Here is a 15,963-nt window from a genome sequence, read left to right on the forward strand (position 1 = left end):
CTTGATCTCTCTGCGGCTTTCGATACCATCGACCATGGTATCCTTCTGGGACGACGGGCTGAGTTGGGAGTGGGAGGCACTGCATTGCAGTGGTTCTGCTCCTACTTGGCGGGCTGGTTCCAGAAGGTGGTGCTTGGGGAACATTGCTCGGCCCCGTGGATTCTCCAATATAGGGTTCCGCAGGGGTCAGTCTTGTCCCCCATGCTGTTTAATATTTACATGAAACGGTTGGTTGTAGTCATCTGGAGTTTTGGAGCGTGTTGCCATCAGTACACTGATGACATACAACTCTACTTCTCCTTTTCATTTTCATCAGGTGAGGCTGTGGATGTGCTGGACCAGTGCCTGGCTGCGACAATAGACTGAATGAGGGCTAATAAACTGAAACTCAATCCAGACAAGACTGAGATGCTGTTAGTGGGTGGTTCTTCTGACCGGTTAGCGGGTGTTCAACCTGTTCTGGATGGGGTTGCACTCCCCCTGAAGGAGCAGGTTCATAGCTTGGGGCTTCTCCTAGAACCATCTCTGTCACTTGAGGCTCAGGTGGCCTCGGTGGTACAGAATGCCTTCTACCAACTTCAGTTGGTGGCCAAGCTACACCCCTATCTGGACAGGGATAGCCTAGCTATGTCCATGCTTTAGTAATCTCCAAATTAGATTACTGCAAAGCGCTCTACATGGGGCTGCCTTTGAAGACGGTTCTGAAGCTGCAGCTTGTGCAAAATGCAACGGCCAGATTGATATCCAGAACCAGGAGGTTTGGACATATATGACCGATTCTGGCCCACTTTCATTGGCTGTGTATACGTTTCCGAGCTCAATTCAAGGTGCTGTTTTTAACCTATAAAGCCTTACATAGCTTGGGACAACAATACATGATGGAACGCCTCTCCTGACATGTACCTACCTCCTCACTGCACTCTACATCTAAGGTTCTCCTCCGAGCGCCTACTCCGAGGGAAGCTCGGAGGATGGCAACAAGGGAGAGGGCCTTTTCAGCGATGGCCCCCCGACTGTGGAATGATCTCCCTGATGAGGCTCGCCTGGCGCCAACATTGTTATCTTTTCGGTGCAAGGTTAAGACCTTTCTCTTCTCCCAGGCAGTTAACATGTGCTGAGTTTGTTTGTTTCTAACTGACCCCAGAATAGCTGTTTTTATAAGGATACTGTTGTTTTTATGCTTTTTATGTTTTTAAACTTCGTATATTTGTTTTTAATGTTTATTGTTTTAAACTTTTGTAAATTGCCCAGAGAGCTTCAGCTATGGGGTGATATATAAATGCAATAAATAAATAAACAAACGTATGCTGATTTTTTTCTTAACTGATGCTAGAATAGTTGTTTTAAATGTATATTGTCCCTCTCTCATAATACTAGAACCCGGGGTCATCCCATGAAGCTGATTATTGGGCGATTCAGGACAGATAATAGTAAATACTTTTTGACACACTGCATTGTTCAGCTATGGAACTCACTACCACAATGTAGTGATGACCACCAATTTAGATGGCTTTAAAAGAGGGTTGGATAAATTCCTACAGAAGAAGGCTATCAATGGCTACTAGTCCTGATGGCTACATGCTACCTCCAGCATCTGAGTCACTAAGCCTGAGTCACTGTATTTATACAGTGCCCAATAACCTAAATTCCCTGAGCGATTTACAGTAAAATGTAAAACTATGAAGTCTAATACATAATAAAACCAACAGCAGCATAAAACTAAAATAAAACCAAAAAAAGTGATAACATTAGTGCAAACATTTTAAAAGGCATATTTTAACACTAGAAAGCCTTGGAAAATATAAAGTTCTTCATCTGGTGCCCAAAAGACCGCAATGTGGGTGCCAGGTAAGCCTCTTTGTGGAGAGTATTACATATCCAGGGGCACTATCACCGAAAAGCTCCCTTTTCTAATAAAGAGGGAAAGAAAATGGGAAAGATTTTCAGGAAAACTATTTATTTATTTCATTTATATCCCACATTTTTCCCTGCAAGGAACCCAAGGCGGCGTACATAATCCTCCTCCTCTCCATTTTATCCTCATAACAACAACCCTGTGAGGTGGGTTGGGCTGAGAGGCTGTGACTGGCCCAAAGTCACCCAGTGGGCTTCCATGGCCGAGGGGATCTCCCGACTCCCAGTCCAACACCTTAAGCCACTACACCACACGGATTATGTGCCAGATGTAAAGAAAACTGCAATACACAGAACTGCAAAAGGGTAGCCGTGAGATGTTAGTTTGTGCCATTTACTCTAGCTCCTTGGTTGTTGGCTCTTGCAGAATCCTTCTTTGCTGTGTTGCAAGAAGCCATTATAGAATCATAGACTCTAGAATAGCAGAGTTGGAAGGGGCCTACAAGGCCATCGAGTCCATTATTCCTTGCAGCAGTGCATGAATCATTAATTTCTAACTCTTAGCCTTTTTTTTAAAACAACAACAACAACAACAACACCCAACTATATAATCAATGGGAAGTTGTAGAACCTCATGTGTTTTCCATTTTTCTCCCACTAGGGACATCAATACGTCAACAAAGAAGGGTCATGCTGTGGGAAATGTCTCAAGACGATGTGTGAGGAGACATCACCTTGGTCTCGGGGAGATGGAAATGCTGACCATTGGCATGAGGCAGGTCACCATTTTAATGGGGCAATGCAGGGCCTCCTTTTCCTTCTCGTACAGGAGACCTACAGGGTTGTTGTTGCTGTTTTGTCTTTTTGAAGATTGGGTGGGGAAAGAAGCATAAAACAACTCATTTCATGTATCGTTTTGGTACTCCTGTCAGGCCCCGTGATTTCCTCATGCACTGGGGGTGGGGGGTGGGGTTCGTTGGGGAGAACTGCAAGGGGGCCGCCTGCTGAATTTCCTTCCCTGAGAAATAAGCGTGGCTCTTTCAGCCACTGTAAAGTGAAAACATTGCAACATAATAAGGCTGTTTCAGAACGGGGTTGCTGATTTTAAACATTTTAATTGTATTTTTGCTGCTGGCTTTTATATGTTGTCTGGTTTATTTTATACTGAATTACTGTTTTGCATTTCAAATTGTACGTAGTGTTAGTTATTCCAATTACAAGTTTCAGAAATAAACAACATAATCCTCTCCAGTAAAGATACCTTCTTCCGTGTTGCAACTTCCTGCAAAGCAACACAGAAGAAGCTATCATTACTGGAAGGAAAGCACTTCCAGGTATTATCTGGATTCTCATGAAATTGGCTTTGGTCTGTCAGGGGCACAGGAAGCAAAAAATATTGAACGCTGGGGATAGATGGGCAGGCAGACAGGAGGAGCCAAGGTTAGTCTTGCATCTAAAATCCACCTAGGCCTGCAATGTGAACCTGCCCAGCCCTAGGACAGGCCAGTGTCCAGCTGTGGGTCTGCCCTGACCCTCGCCCCTTGTTCCAGCGCCCACTGCTTTAATGGCTGGGGAAATTGCACGTTACTCTCCCCACCCGCCCCGGCTGATGGTGGTGGTGGTGGGCTTAAATGCAGCTTTTCAAGCTGGCCACAACATCATGTATCACAAAGGACTGCTCTGCCTTAACGCCAAATTGCTTGTGTAGATTGCCCCCAGGTTAATTGAATAATGGATATTGCTCATTAAGTCTACTATTGATATCCCCATAAACAGTAATTGAGGAGTTGGGGGTTAATATATATCTTACCACCCTTGTTCCTTTAAAAGTTCTGGGTCATGAAGGTATTCGTATGACTGGCATCTTCAACCCCAGTTTGTGCAGTGATTTAATGAGGTCACTGCTATTCACGTTCTCTTGCTTGATAGAGTGAGCAGAACTCCAGTTTGCTCTGCAGTGGATGGAAAGGAGAATAAGACATTGCTGTCCTGCACTGCAGCGCTGGTGTGGGAAAAGCTTCCAAGGAGTGTGATCGTCCTGCACTACTTAGAGTGGGGGAATCTTCCTTACACATAATCCTTGTGCTGTCTTTTATCCATAGGTTGGCTCTGAGTGGCAGTACCCCTCAAACCCCTGCGTCATCAGAGAATGTGTCCAGGTGAATGAGGAAGTCTTTATTCAGACAAAGAATGTCTCATGCACACAGATGGAGCCTCCAAATTGCCCATTCGGAACAGAGCTGCACTGCGACCGGAAATCAGGTTGCTGTCCTTCATGCCACTGTGGTAAGGAATTGTCCATCAAAAATGGAAGAAATTATATTTCTGCACTAGTTGCTTATTATAATAGTGCATTTTTTATGAGAAGAAGTTTGTAAAAAACCCAAAAAACATTTGACAGTCAAATTTAAATCTGAAGCTTTTGGAATGGGCAGATTATTCAACAAATTGTCTTCAACGTGTGTGTGTGCATGTGACACCAAGGCTATACTGGTGCCACTATTTATGTTCTTTTTTCCTTTTAGCCTTGCGTCCTCTTCACAATGTGTCCCCTCAATCCACACTCATTTGCAATTTTGCCTGTTCTTTTTGGATGTATAATTGCTTATGCAGTTCATTGCCACCACAGGTATATGTGATGACAATTTGTTCAGATACCTCTTTAAAGGGATCTGATGAATTTATAGAGGGTAGTTCTATCATAATTCTCTCTATTTCTGAAGTTCAGAGGTGAGTGTGGATCCTGATGTATCCAAAATGGCATCATCCACACACAAGAGGGAGGTATTAGCAGGTATGAAGGGAAGCCCAAGTTTTGCAGAAGAACAGTTTAAAAACAAGCCTAATGAAAACTGAGCATGTTCTATGACCACAGAATGCTGACTTACTGTTGGGGGAAAGTATGAAAAACTAGGTGGGATGGTTAACCGAATGCAGTATCGTGGAGACAGGTTGCAGATTGACTGAAACACCGTCCACAGAACTCCACTAGGCAACTTTTCCCATTGTGCAATGATCTGTTGAGTACGTCGTAGTTTGGAAGCAAAAAAGGGCTACCCAAAATAAGGTAGTAGTTTCTGTATACTTAGAGGACTTTCTAATTACACAGAAGTATATGTTTGTTAATTAAAAGAAAACTCTTTTTAATAAATCAGCAATCCAAACAGTCTGATAAGGACCTATGAACTTCTAGGATGTACAGAATGTTGCAAGTTTCAGTGCAAGTCAAAAGGATTCTCTTCGTGGGTGGGGATGCATTGCCTGCCAGTGCTTATTGGGGATGATAGCTCAGTGGAATTTCCTTGCACAGAAGTAGTGGACTTCTGAATCCCAGTTGCTGGAGGAGCAACAACAGGGGAGGTCATCTTCCTTCATGCCCTATTTGTGGGCTTGCCAATAGCATCTAGCTGACCATTGTTGGAAACATGTTATTGGCATAGCTGGATCCTGCGCTTCAGGCACCAAGATTACATCACATATATTTCCCCCCCCCCCCCACTGTCTCCAGGACAGGCTAGTAAAGATTTTCATTGGATTTAATTATCCATTCCAAGAAACGTCATCCTCCACATTCCTTGGAACTGGCAAAGCAACCAGTGAATTGATGGGGTTATATCAGGTGGCTGCACAGTTCCTAAAAGTCACTTGTCCCTATATTTATTTATTTATTTATTTAATTTATTTAAGGATTTTTATGCCGCCATTCAGCCAAAAAAGGCTCTCACGGCGGCTTACAAAAGTATTTCTTGACAGTCCCTGCCCACAGGCTTACAATCTAAAAGACATGACACAAAAGGAAAGGGGATTGGGAGGGAGAAGGAGGAGGGGGAAAAGGAAAGCAAATTCAGGCACTACAATCTTAGTTGGAAAGTTCAGCAGTTACAGGTGACAGCAGGAGGGAGGGGGCTCTGAGCTGGAGCTGGACCCAGGCACGGTGGAGAGGTGCCTGGCTGCTGCTTCCTCCCTCCAATAGCAGAGGTGTACAATGTTGTTTGGCCCTCAGGACCGCATGCAGTCCCTTTTAAGGGTCCTGGGGTTGCACATGCGTGCACACGTTCACAAGCACCCACTCACATGCTCTCTTTCCCTCCCCCCGCTCATACACACTTTGCCTTGAACACCACCACAGCATGGCCAACTCTACCTTTCCCACTTACTTCATGGCACTCTGCTGTTGTCAGCAGCAGCACTCAGAGGGTCACAGAACTATAGCTAGTCCACTTATAAGTCTGAGTGTATCATAGGCAATGTTCTGGCCTCCAACACTCCGTCGGCAGGCCCTCTGAGTGCTGGTTGCTAGAGCGTCTTCCTAGAAGCAGGCTCTTCAAGTGCTGCATCCTCGAGCATCCTTGGAGTAAAAGCGGAGGTCGCCACTGTTGGGGAGGAGCTGCATGAAACCTGTGGGTTGTGCCTGTAGGCAGGAGAGCTCTGAAATGCAAAACATATTGAAGGGAATGAAAGTGGCATAATGAAGCCACTGTCACCCATGATGAGCAGTATGGTGATTTTTTCTCTTGTAAGTTTTTTTTAAAAAATAAGCATTTTACTTTTGCAGATTTTTCAATGTTTTGCCCATATAAATATAAAACAAGGAGTAAATAGATGCATTCCTTGCTCTTGTAGTTTTTTGAAGCACTGCAAAACTTGCTGCACCAGGGGCAATATTGGGACCGAAAATGGGTGTGCATAGCAAATGCAACCATGGCTTTCTAATGTCACCTTGAGCTTCTTCACAACTATTGTCTGTTTCTAGGGTAAATGAAACACTAGGTTAGTTTGAGCAGTCCAGAAGGCGAGGAGAATGGGGAGATTCTAATTAACAGGAGATACAAAATGTGGTTCATCTGTCTGGCGAGGTGATGTTTGCCCTGTCCTGGACGGGGTTGCACTCTCCCTAAAGGATCGGGTCCGTAGTTTGGGGGTGCTCTTGGATCCAGAACTGTCACTTGAGGCACAGGTGAACTCAGTGGCAAAGAGCACCTTTTATCAGCATAGATTGATATACCAACTACGCCCTTATCTGGACAGAGATAGCCTAGCTACAGTTATCCATGCTCTGATAACCTCTCGTTTGGATTACTGCAATGCGTTATACGTGGGGCTGCCTTTGAAAACGGTCCGGAAACTTCAGCTAGTACAAAACAGAGCAGCCCATTTACTAACAGGGACTGGCCGGCGAGATCACATTACGCCAGTCCTTTTCCAGCTTCATTGGCTGCCAGTCCAGGTCCGGGCCCAATTCAAAGTGCTGGTATTGACATTCAAAGCCCTAAATGGTTTGGGGCCAGGTTATTTGAAGCAACGCCTCCTCCCATATGTGCCTGCCCGGACCTTAAGATCATCCACAGGGGCCCTTCTCCGTGAGCCCCTGCCAAAGGAAGTGAGGCAGGTGGCTACTAGGAGGAGGGCTTTCTCCGCTGTGGCACCCCGGTTGTGGAATGAGCTCCCCAGAGAGGTCTGCCTGGCGCTTACACTGTAGTCCTTTCATCGCCAGCTGAAGACCTTTTTATTCTCTCAGTATTTTAACACTTAATTTTAACTTAAATTTAAATTTTACTGTTCTAACTTGTATTTTAATCTTATATCAATTTTTGCTGCGTGGTTTTATCCTGGTTGTGCTTTTTATTAGGGGTGTGCACGGACCCCCCGCTCCGCTTCACTTGCAGATCCGCCATTTTTCGGAGCGGGTCGCTCCGCCCCGCCCCCGCTCCGCCCACTTCCGCTCCGCTCCGCTCGGAGCTCCGGATCGGATCCGGAGCTCCGTTTTTGCCCCCCCATAGGCTTGCATTGAAAGCTAAAAAAGTAAACAACTTTTTTTCCGTTGAAGTTAGAAACCTCACGTTTGGCACCATGACACCTCATGGGCGTATACACACACACGCCAAGTTTCAAGGCAATCCCATCATCCCCTGATTTTTGGCGAATTTTTGAAAATCGGGCACCCCATTCACACCCCTTGGGATAGCTCCGTCAATTTGCATGTTACAAACCTCAAACTCGGCACCAGGGCAGCTTATCCATGTGTCCACATGCACGCCAAGTTGCAAGCAAATCCCATCATCCCCTGATTTTTGGCGCGGCTCTACCCTCTAACGCACCTCCCATAACCCTAATTCACACCCCTTTAGATAGCTCCGTCAATTTGCACGTTAGAAACCTCAAACTCAGCACCATGATAGCTTATCCACGTGTCCACATGCACGCCAAGTTTCAAGGCAATCCCATCATCCCCTGATTTTTGGGGAATTTATGAAAATCGGGCACCCCATTCACACCCCTTGGGATAGCTCCGTCAATTTGCATGTTAGAAACCTCAAACTCGGCACCAGGAGAGCTTATCCATGTGTCCACATGCACGCCAAGTTGCAAGCAAATCCCATCATCCCCTGATTTTTGGCATGGCTTAACTCACCCCAAATTGTCCCATTCTACAACTACGTCAATTTGCACGTTAGAAACCTCAAACTCAGCACCATGATAGCTTATCCACGTGTCCACATGCACGCCAAGTTTCAAGGCAATCCCATCATCCCCTGATTTTTGGGGAATTTATGAAAATCGGGCACCCCATTCACACCCCTTGGGATAGCTCCGTCAATTTGCATGTTAGAAACCTCAAACTCGGCACCAGGAGAGCTTATCCATGTGTCCACATGCACGCCAAGTTGCAAGCAAATCCCATCATCCCCTGATTTTTGGCGCGGCTTAAACTTTTTAACTCACCCCAAATCAAGTCCCATTCTACAACTACGTCAATTTGCACGTTAGAAACCTATCCTTTGGTCCCATGACAGCTTACCCATGTGTCCCCATGGACACCAAGTTTCAAGGCAATCCCATCATCCCCTGATGTTAGGGGAACTTTTGAAATTTGAACACTCCAGTATGTCAGGGATTTAAAGTTGCAATTGCAGACAGCTCAATGGGGCCAGTTCCAAGGCAATCCCAACATGCCACGAGATAACCCTAAATCTTCTGGCACATTTGAAAAAGGGATTATTGAATTTGATAAAGTCTAAGTGAGCGCAGGAAGGACTTCTCCCCTGAGTCAAAGCAAGACACATACACCATCGCTGCAAGGCGGGAAGGGGAGAATTATTATTATTATTATTATTTATTTATATAGCACCATCAATGGAAAGCAGGCAGGCAGCATGCATTGTAGTGCCGCAAGGATGGCTTGAGCACTAACGCATAGCAAACCAACCCATAAGTGGGCGCAAAGTGAGGCAAAGATGGCTGGTTGTTTCTTTCTAAGCCAGCAGTTACGCCTTGAGGGGCACAGAGGAGGACGATTGGGAGCAAACCAGGCACCAGGCGGGCAGAGAGGCAGGCAGAGTAGGCGAGGAGTCAGTCCTGGCAGATGCCCCACCACAGCAGCACCCCGGGGGAGGCGGGCAGGCAGGCAGGCAGGCTGCGGGCATTTCTGGGGGCACAAGGAAGTGATGGCTGGTTTCTAAGCCAGCATTGCAGTTAGTCACGCATTGCAAACGCAAACCATCCCAGCGAGTCGGTCACCGAGGAGGACAGGCTAGCAGAGGGGCAGGCAGAGTGACATGTCATAGATCTAGTATTGGGGAGGAGTCAGTCCCGGCAGATGCCCCAACACAGTAGCACCCTGGGTGGGCATTGGAAAACGCCATCTTGTGGGTCAATACTTCCCCCACCCCATGTCCTGCAGGGTTGCCTGCCTAACCCTTGTGGGGATGGGAGATGGAGAGCTTAGAGTGGCAGTGCCAGCAGCAGCCTTCGGCTTTCCCCTGGAACCAGTCGCCTTGCCCGCCTCTTTCCCCAGCAAGATCGCCTGGTGCTGCCTATGAAGATGCATCTTCATGCTGCTGGTTCCATAATGCCCTGTCGATGAACCCCTGCTTAGGCTGAGTTTGCAGTGGCGACAGACAGCAAAGCGGGGATCCGCTCCCAACTCAAAGTGGTCCCACACGATGCTTGTCTTTCGTTTCTGTGGTGACACCACCAATTGCCCGCCTGAGCTCTCTGGTGTTGCCACAGAAACAGGGGTGTGGGATGAGACTGGGGAGAGAGCCTCGGCCTGCTGCTGCTCCTCCTCAGCCCCCACATCCTGGAGGCCCACCGCCTCCTCCTCCTCCCCCCCCTCCACTGTGCTGAGGACCTCGTCTAGGTCCATCAGCGGGCTCGTGGGCTGAAAGGAGAATGAAGGAGTTGGGGATACTCCTCCTCCTCTAATGGCACTGCTGCCACGTGCCTCTTGCAAACGGGCACTTTTCCCATTCCCACCCTCAAAAAGAGAACGCCGGGCACAAGTTGCAGAAGAGAGTGGCTCTGCCTGCTGCTTGTCCTGCTTCTGTTTTGGAGCAGTCAGCCAAGGAGTTGCCCGTTTGAGTTTCACAGGAGGAGAGGAAGCCCTGCTGGCAGACTGAGCCTTGCTGCTTTCAGCACGCCTGCTTTCTCTTTTCATGATGACTAACAAAATATTAATACTACTAATACTATGTATAAGGTACTACTAAGAATATGTATAAGAAGAATATAATATGTTTAAATGTAGGGAAATGGGACAAGAACAATAAAATATACTACTACTAATATGTATGAGAATATACTACTAAGAATATCTACAAGAATATAATAATATGTTTTAGAATATTACTAATAAATGTAGGGAAATGGGACAAGAAATGGGACAACCACTACTATAAGAAGAACAAAATATGAATACTACTACTAATATGTATGAGAATGTATACTAATAGACTACTAAGACTATGTCAAAGAATATAATAATAATATGTTTAAGAATAGGGAAATGGTGTGCGTATGCTTTCCCCAAAATGCTCAATCTGTGGCTGCCTGTTGAACTTGACAAAAGCAGCCCACTCCGTCGAAGTTACACAGAGAAGAAAAAGAGAATCCAATTTTTTTGGTATATTTGGTATATAGAAGATAGAAGGAAACACAATCAGGATTTAAGAGAGGGGAGGGGGAAAAAGAACCAACCACTACTATAAGAAGAACAAAATATGAATACTAATATAATATGTATGAGAATATATACTAATGGACTATGTGAAAGAATATAATAAAATATGTTTAAGAATATAAATGTAGGGAAATGGGACAAAAAGTGTGTGTATGCTTTCAAAAGAAAGCTTTCACAAAAGCAGAACAGTCAGGCTTTAATACAGGGAAGGGGGGGGCAACCAACCCAACCACACACTCCAAAATTCAAAAATAAAGTTTATATTAAATCAAAGTAAGGGGAAAACACAGGGCAAACTAAGCTACAAGTCAGAAAGAAGCAAACAAACACACACACGCGCCAAACTAAACCTATATTAAATTAATCTATCTCCAAAGCAGGAGCACTAGCTAAGTAAGTGTTCCCTCCACGAACGCCAACCCACAAAGAGACACAAAACAGAAAGTTCTCAGGGTGGGTCTGCCTTAGTCCCCCCTCCAACGCTGGGATTGGAGGAGGATGCTTTCTGAGGAGATGAATTCTCATCAGGATTGGGAGTTGAATGTGCCTGTCATCGCTTCCAAAATAATAATAATAATAAAAAAAAAAAACCCAAACCCCGATTTTTAAAAAAATATTGCACGTGAACCACAGCACGCAGAAAGTTGAGAGTGGTCTCAAAATGACCCCCATCCACGACTCTCTGTGCACAAGAATTTTCAGAACGATAGCTTAAACCCCCCCCCAGTTATCCCCGATTCTTTCCCTCAATGCAATCCTATGGGCGAAAAGCCGAAACGGAGCCCCGCGGTTGACCCTATTTTTAAAAAACTTCTAGCCCGCGACCCGTACGATGCAGAAAGTTGAGAGTGGTCTCAAAATGACCCCCATCCACGACTCTCTGTGCACAAGAATTTTCAGAACGATAGCTTAAACCCCCCCCCAGTTATCCCCGATTCTTTCCCTCAATGCAATCCTATGGGCGAAAAGCCGAAACGCAGTTTGAGCCCCGCGGTTGACCCGATTTTTAAAAAAATATTGCACGTGAACCACAGCACGCAGAGAGGTGAGAGTGGTCTCAAAATGACCCCCATCCACGACTCTCTGTGCACAAGAATTTCCAGAACGATAGCTTCAAAAACAACGTAGTTATGCGCGATTATTTGCCGCAATGCAATCCTATGGCGAAATGTTTTCAAGATGGCGACCGGAGCGCTCCGACTGAACTCGGAGCTCCGAAAAATGGTCGCTTCTCTTCGCCTTGCTTCTAGGGGGTCCGCGGTCCGCTCCTACTCCGCCTCTGGGTAAGGCGGAGCAGGCCAATCCGCTACTGCTTCTACGCTCCTAATCGGAGCGGAGCACATCCCTACTTTTTATACTGTATTTTGTATTTGTGTTTTTAACCTGTTGGTTGTTTTATTATGGTTTTAATTTTTGTGAACCGCCCAGAGAGCTTCGGCTATTGGGCGGTATAAAAATGTAATAAATAAATACACTCGGCAGATAAATGTGATGGTACTTCTCACTGGGAAGCCAGAATTGTAGGGTGAGGAGGGGAGCTTCTGAGGAGAAAAGCAAAACAATTGGTCAAAGGCAGCAGCTATGATAGACAACCTCACAGGGGAGCTTCTAATATAAAGCAGTCCATGTTCAGAATATGTTATATTTAAAGCCCCGTAGTTGTACTGAAGGGACTGTGACTAATAGGCACAATACTTTCTCTTACAGAACCGGCGGTTGGCTGCGTTTTCAATGGAACCATACTTGGGGTAAGATCATAACTACTCAGCTGTTTAAATTATCTTCAGCTGTGCAAATTAAGGGATATCGTATTGAAATGGTTTCATATTGGACTCCACCCTCTTTGGAGAAGCCACTTTTGACCTGTTCACATATGAACAGTAAATCGTAGGCCTATTTTTACTGAAGTGGTAAATCTCTGTCTGAGCTGCACAACTTCAGACTTCAGGTCTCACATTACTGAATGCTCATCCATAAAAAAAACATTTCCTCCACATAGAAAATTAGATGTCAGGAGAAGGCATAGGGACCCAGGTAAGCTGCCTTACACTGAGTCACACCATTGGTCCATCTAGCTCAGTACTGTCCACACTGACTGGCAGAAGCTCCCCAGAGTTTCAGGCGAGATTCTTTCCCTGACCTTCCTCAGCTGTGTCGTTTTGCAAGCAAAGCATTGAGTTCTGCTACTGAGTTATAGCCCCTCCCCCAGTCTTTCCATGGCATGTAGTTTTCTATGACTTAATGAAGGCTTTTTAACATGATCAGTGTTGAGCTTGACAATGGAACGGAAGCAGGCGTCTCCCCCCACCCCTTCTCCTCCTCTATTTGCTGATCAGGTTCTGCATTGCAATATTCTGATCCTCATCAGATTCCTTAGAACAAGGGTGGGAAAATTCAGGCCAGGGGATCAAATCTGTCCCTCTTGGGATTCCAATCTGGCCCTCCGGGGTTCTCCAAATGGTCATGCCCCATTCCCCTGGCCAAGCACTGATCTTTTGGTGACTTCCTAGCTTTTGTGCAGTTTTCTCATGTTCTAAAAGATTGGAACACCTCTCATAAGGCTTAGATACTGGCAGTCTTTTTGCCTTGCCCCTTTTGTGTTCAGACCTGTCCATCACTGGAATGTGGCCTCCACGTACCCCTGAAGAGGAAGATCTGTCTTCTCCTCGGTCCTTTCTGAATACTTCTGCAACGTGTTTTTTTTCATATGTGTGAGATGAGTCATTGCTATCTCTATTATCCTAAGAAGCAAGGAAGACCAAGAGACTTTTCCAGGGTATATGTGGGAATACCAGTGGAACGTTAAGCTGCCTTGGAATGCAAAAATCCACAAGATTACAGAGAGAGTTTGAGAAACAATTTGCTCACTCAAAAAGTGCTTTTTGAATTACTTCAGGGGCCAATATTCACAGGTGATTTGATGTGGAGGGGGAGCACTTTGAGGTCATTTGCCACACATGACATTCTTGTCAGTCCACAGCAATGCTGCTGCTTCCCTCTGGAAAAGGCGCAGTTTCTGAAAGACTTTTTACTCCACTTTCTTTCTTTCTTTCTTTCTTTCTTTCTTTCTTTCTTTCTTTCTTAAATGCGGCTGTGGAAAACTTCAGCAGCACCATGCCCTATCCCCCACGTTAAATCCTAGACATACCTCTGTGATCTGTCTGTAACCTGGTCAAGTGGTGGACCCAACTGTTCCTCCCCTCCCATGCCCTCTTTTCCCCATTCACAGAATGTAGCCTGGTTTTTCCATTCATTAAAGCGTTAGCAGCTTTACTCACTCTTGCTACTGCTTCTGTTTTTAATTCATTAAAACTCAGCAGCCTTCTTCCAGCCAGTTGGGGATTTAGCCATTCCTAGTTTGCAGCTTGTTTTTCCTATTCATTGTAATGCTTAAACTTTGACCATCCCAAGTGGTGGATGAGAGGGGAGAGGCATAGGGTTAAACTAAGGGGGCTTCATTCAGCACTTAATGCAGTGGGAAACAAGCCTTTCTCATTCCCTGAACAGCATTAGCTAGGTTGCAGATGGTCAGTTCTACTCCACCCACCCAACCTGGAAGTTTGTGGACTCAGGAGCTGTGTGGTTTCAAGCGGGCTTTAAGCTACGGTGTTCTCCATAGTTCTTGCTTTGTGTGTCCTGGCGGACCAAAGCTGATTTAATTAAAATCAGTAAAATCCTATGTATGTCTACTCACAAATAAGTCTGACTAAATTCAGGGGGATTTACTCCCAGGTAAGGGTGTGTAAGATAGCCTCATTTATTTCTAAATTGTATACCTTGCCCTTCAATCATCAATGAGCATTTCCAGAGCAGCATACAAAAAAGTAAAAAATACAAATATTACAAAACAATAAAACAATAGTGCAGCAGACAATAAAATGGTACCTTCCTTCCATCATTATACTATAGTAAACAAACCCGCAGGGCAGGGATGGCAACCTGCAGCCTTTGGCCCAATTTCAAAATCCCCCCCTTCTGCATGCGATCAGTTCAGACCTCTAACAATAACCATTTGTCCCTTCTCTGGATAGGAAGGAAGAGGAAAGAATCATAGAATCATAGAATAGCAGAGTTGGAAGGGGCCTACAAGGCCATCGAGTCCAACCCCCTGCTCAATGCAGGAATCCACCCTAAAGCATCCCTGACAGGCCCCTGACAGAAAGAGAGAGAGAAAAAAAGGGTGGGTGGGTGACTCATCTCGTTTTGGCTTCGGAAGGGAATGTGGCCCAGCCCTACTCTAGCAGTTCTCTTCTTTAAATATATAAATGCATAATTTTGTAAAGGATAATATTTTGGTTTTCTCCTGTGTTTGGCCTCATTTGCATCAGTGTTTGATCTCGATTGCATTGCAGCAATGCTTAATATATCTCACCCTTAAACTTCCCAGTCTTGAAAATGTATTTTTAACTATCCTTCACTTTCCATTAAAGGAAAATCCCCCCTTTTCTTTCCTCACCTCTCCATCCTGCCCCCCCCCAACTAACTTATCAATTGAATGGTTTCATATTCAGAGTTTTTGTTGCAATTGTATTACTGGAGTCATTTGGTTTTTTCTTAATCCCGTTACATTTCCACCTAGTGTCCAGTTACCAGCTTTATCCTCCCACAGTTTGGTTTAACTGCATTCATTTCACAGCACTTTAAACTTCCAACCAGGTGGCTTGACTTACCAAATGGAATCATCTTGCAACAGTCATCTGGTTTCCCAGGCTTTTATTGAGCAGCGTGATTAAGGAAGACACAGACACTTTTTTTCCTTGATATAGGCTTTTATGGGTCGCATCGGCTAGCAGTGTGAGCAGATGTTGACAGGGCCTTGTAAGGTTCTCTTTCAGCATTTCATAGGTGCATTTGAGATTTTTTTAAATGTTCATTATTTCCCAACTCCCTTACAGTAACCTACTTGTTAATGAGGTTTTACTGTCTAGGACTGATCCCAGTGGATATTATGAAATCTTTTGTTCCAGATGGGAATTTTTCCAAACACATGGATCATTACTGATATCTGGATATTTGATTGTGACTTGTGCAAACTTATTGAAAACTTATTGTGCAAACTTAGTTATTTCCAACAACAAGGATTTAGAAAATTCAAGTTTTCTGTGGAAACTTGGGCCACTGAATTAGGAAAGGGGTTTCTATAACACAAA

General features: G+C 45.1%; 1 protein-coding gene across 2 annotated transcripts in view; it reads left to right on the forward strand.

The window, feature by feature from the left end:
- VWF (von Willebrand factor) overlaps positions 1–15,963 on the forward strand; it is a 250,378-nt gene that overhangs the window by 194,828 nt on the left and 39,587 nt on the right. For both annotated transcript variants that reach the window (XM_063134384.1, XM_063134386.1), the window contains exons 44-46: positions 2,516–2,629; positions 3,957–4,140; positions 12,521–12,561. In XM_063134384.1, coding sequence (XP_062990454.1) covers positions 2,516–2,629; positions 3,957–4,140; positions 12,521–12,561 — 339 coding nt within the window. The remainder of the gene's footprint in view (positions 1–2,515; positions 2,630–3,956; positions 4,141–12,520; positions 12,562–15,963) is intronic.

This window comes from Elgaria multicarinata, chromosome 9 (assembly GCF_023053635.1).
Source record: "Elgaria multicarinata webbii isolate HBS135686 ecotype San Diego chromosome 9, rElgMul1.1.pri, whole genome shotgun sequence".
NCBI lineage: Eukaryota > Metazoa > Chordata > Lepidosauria > Squamata > Anguidae > Elgaria > Elgaria multicarinata.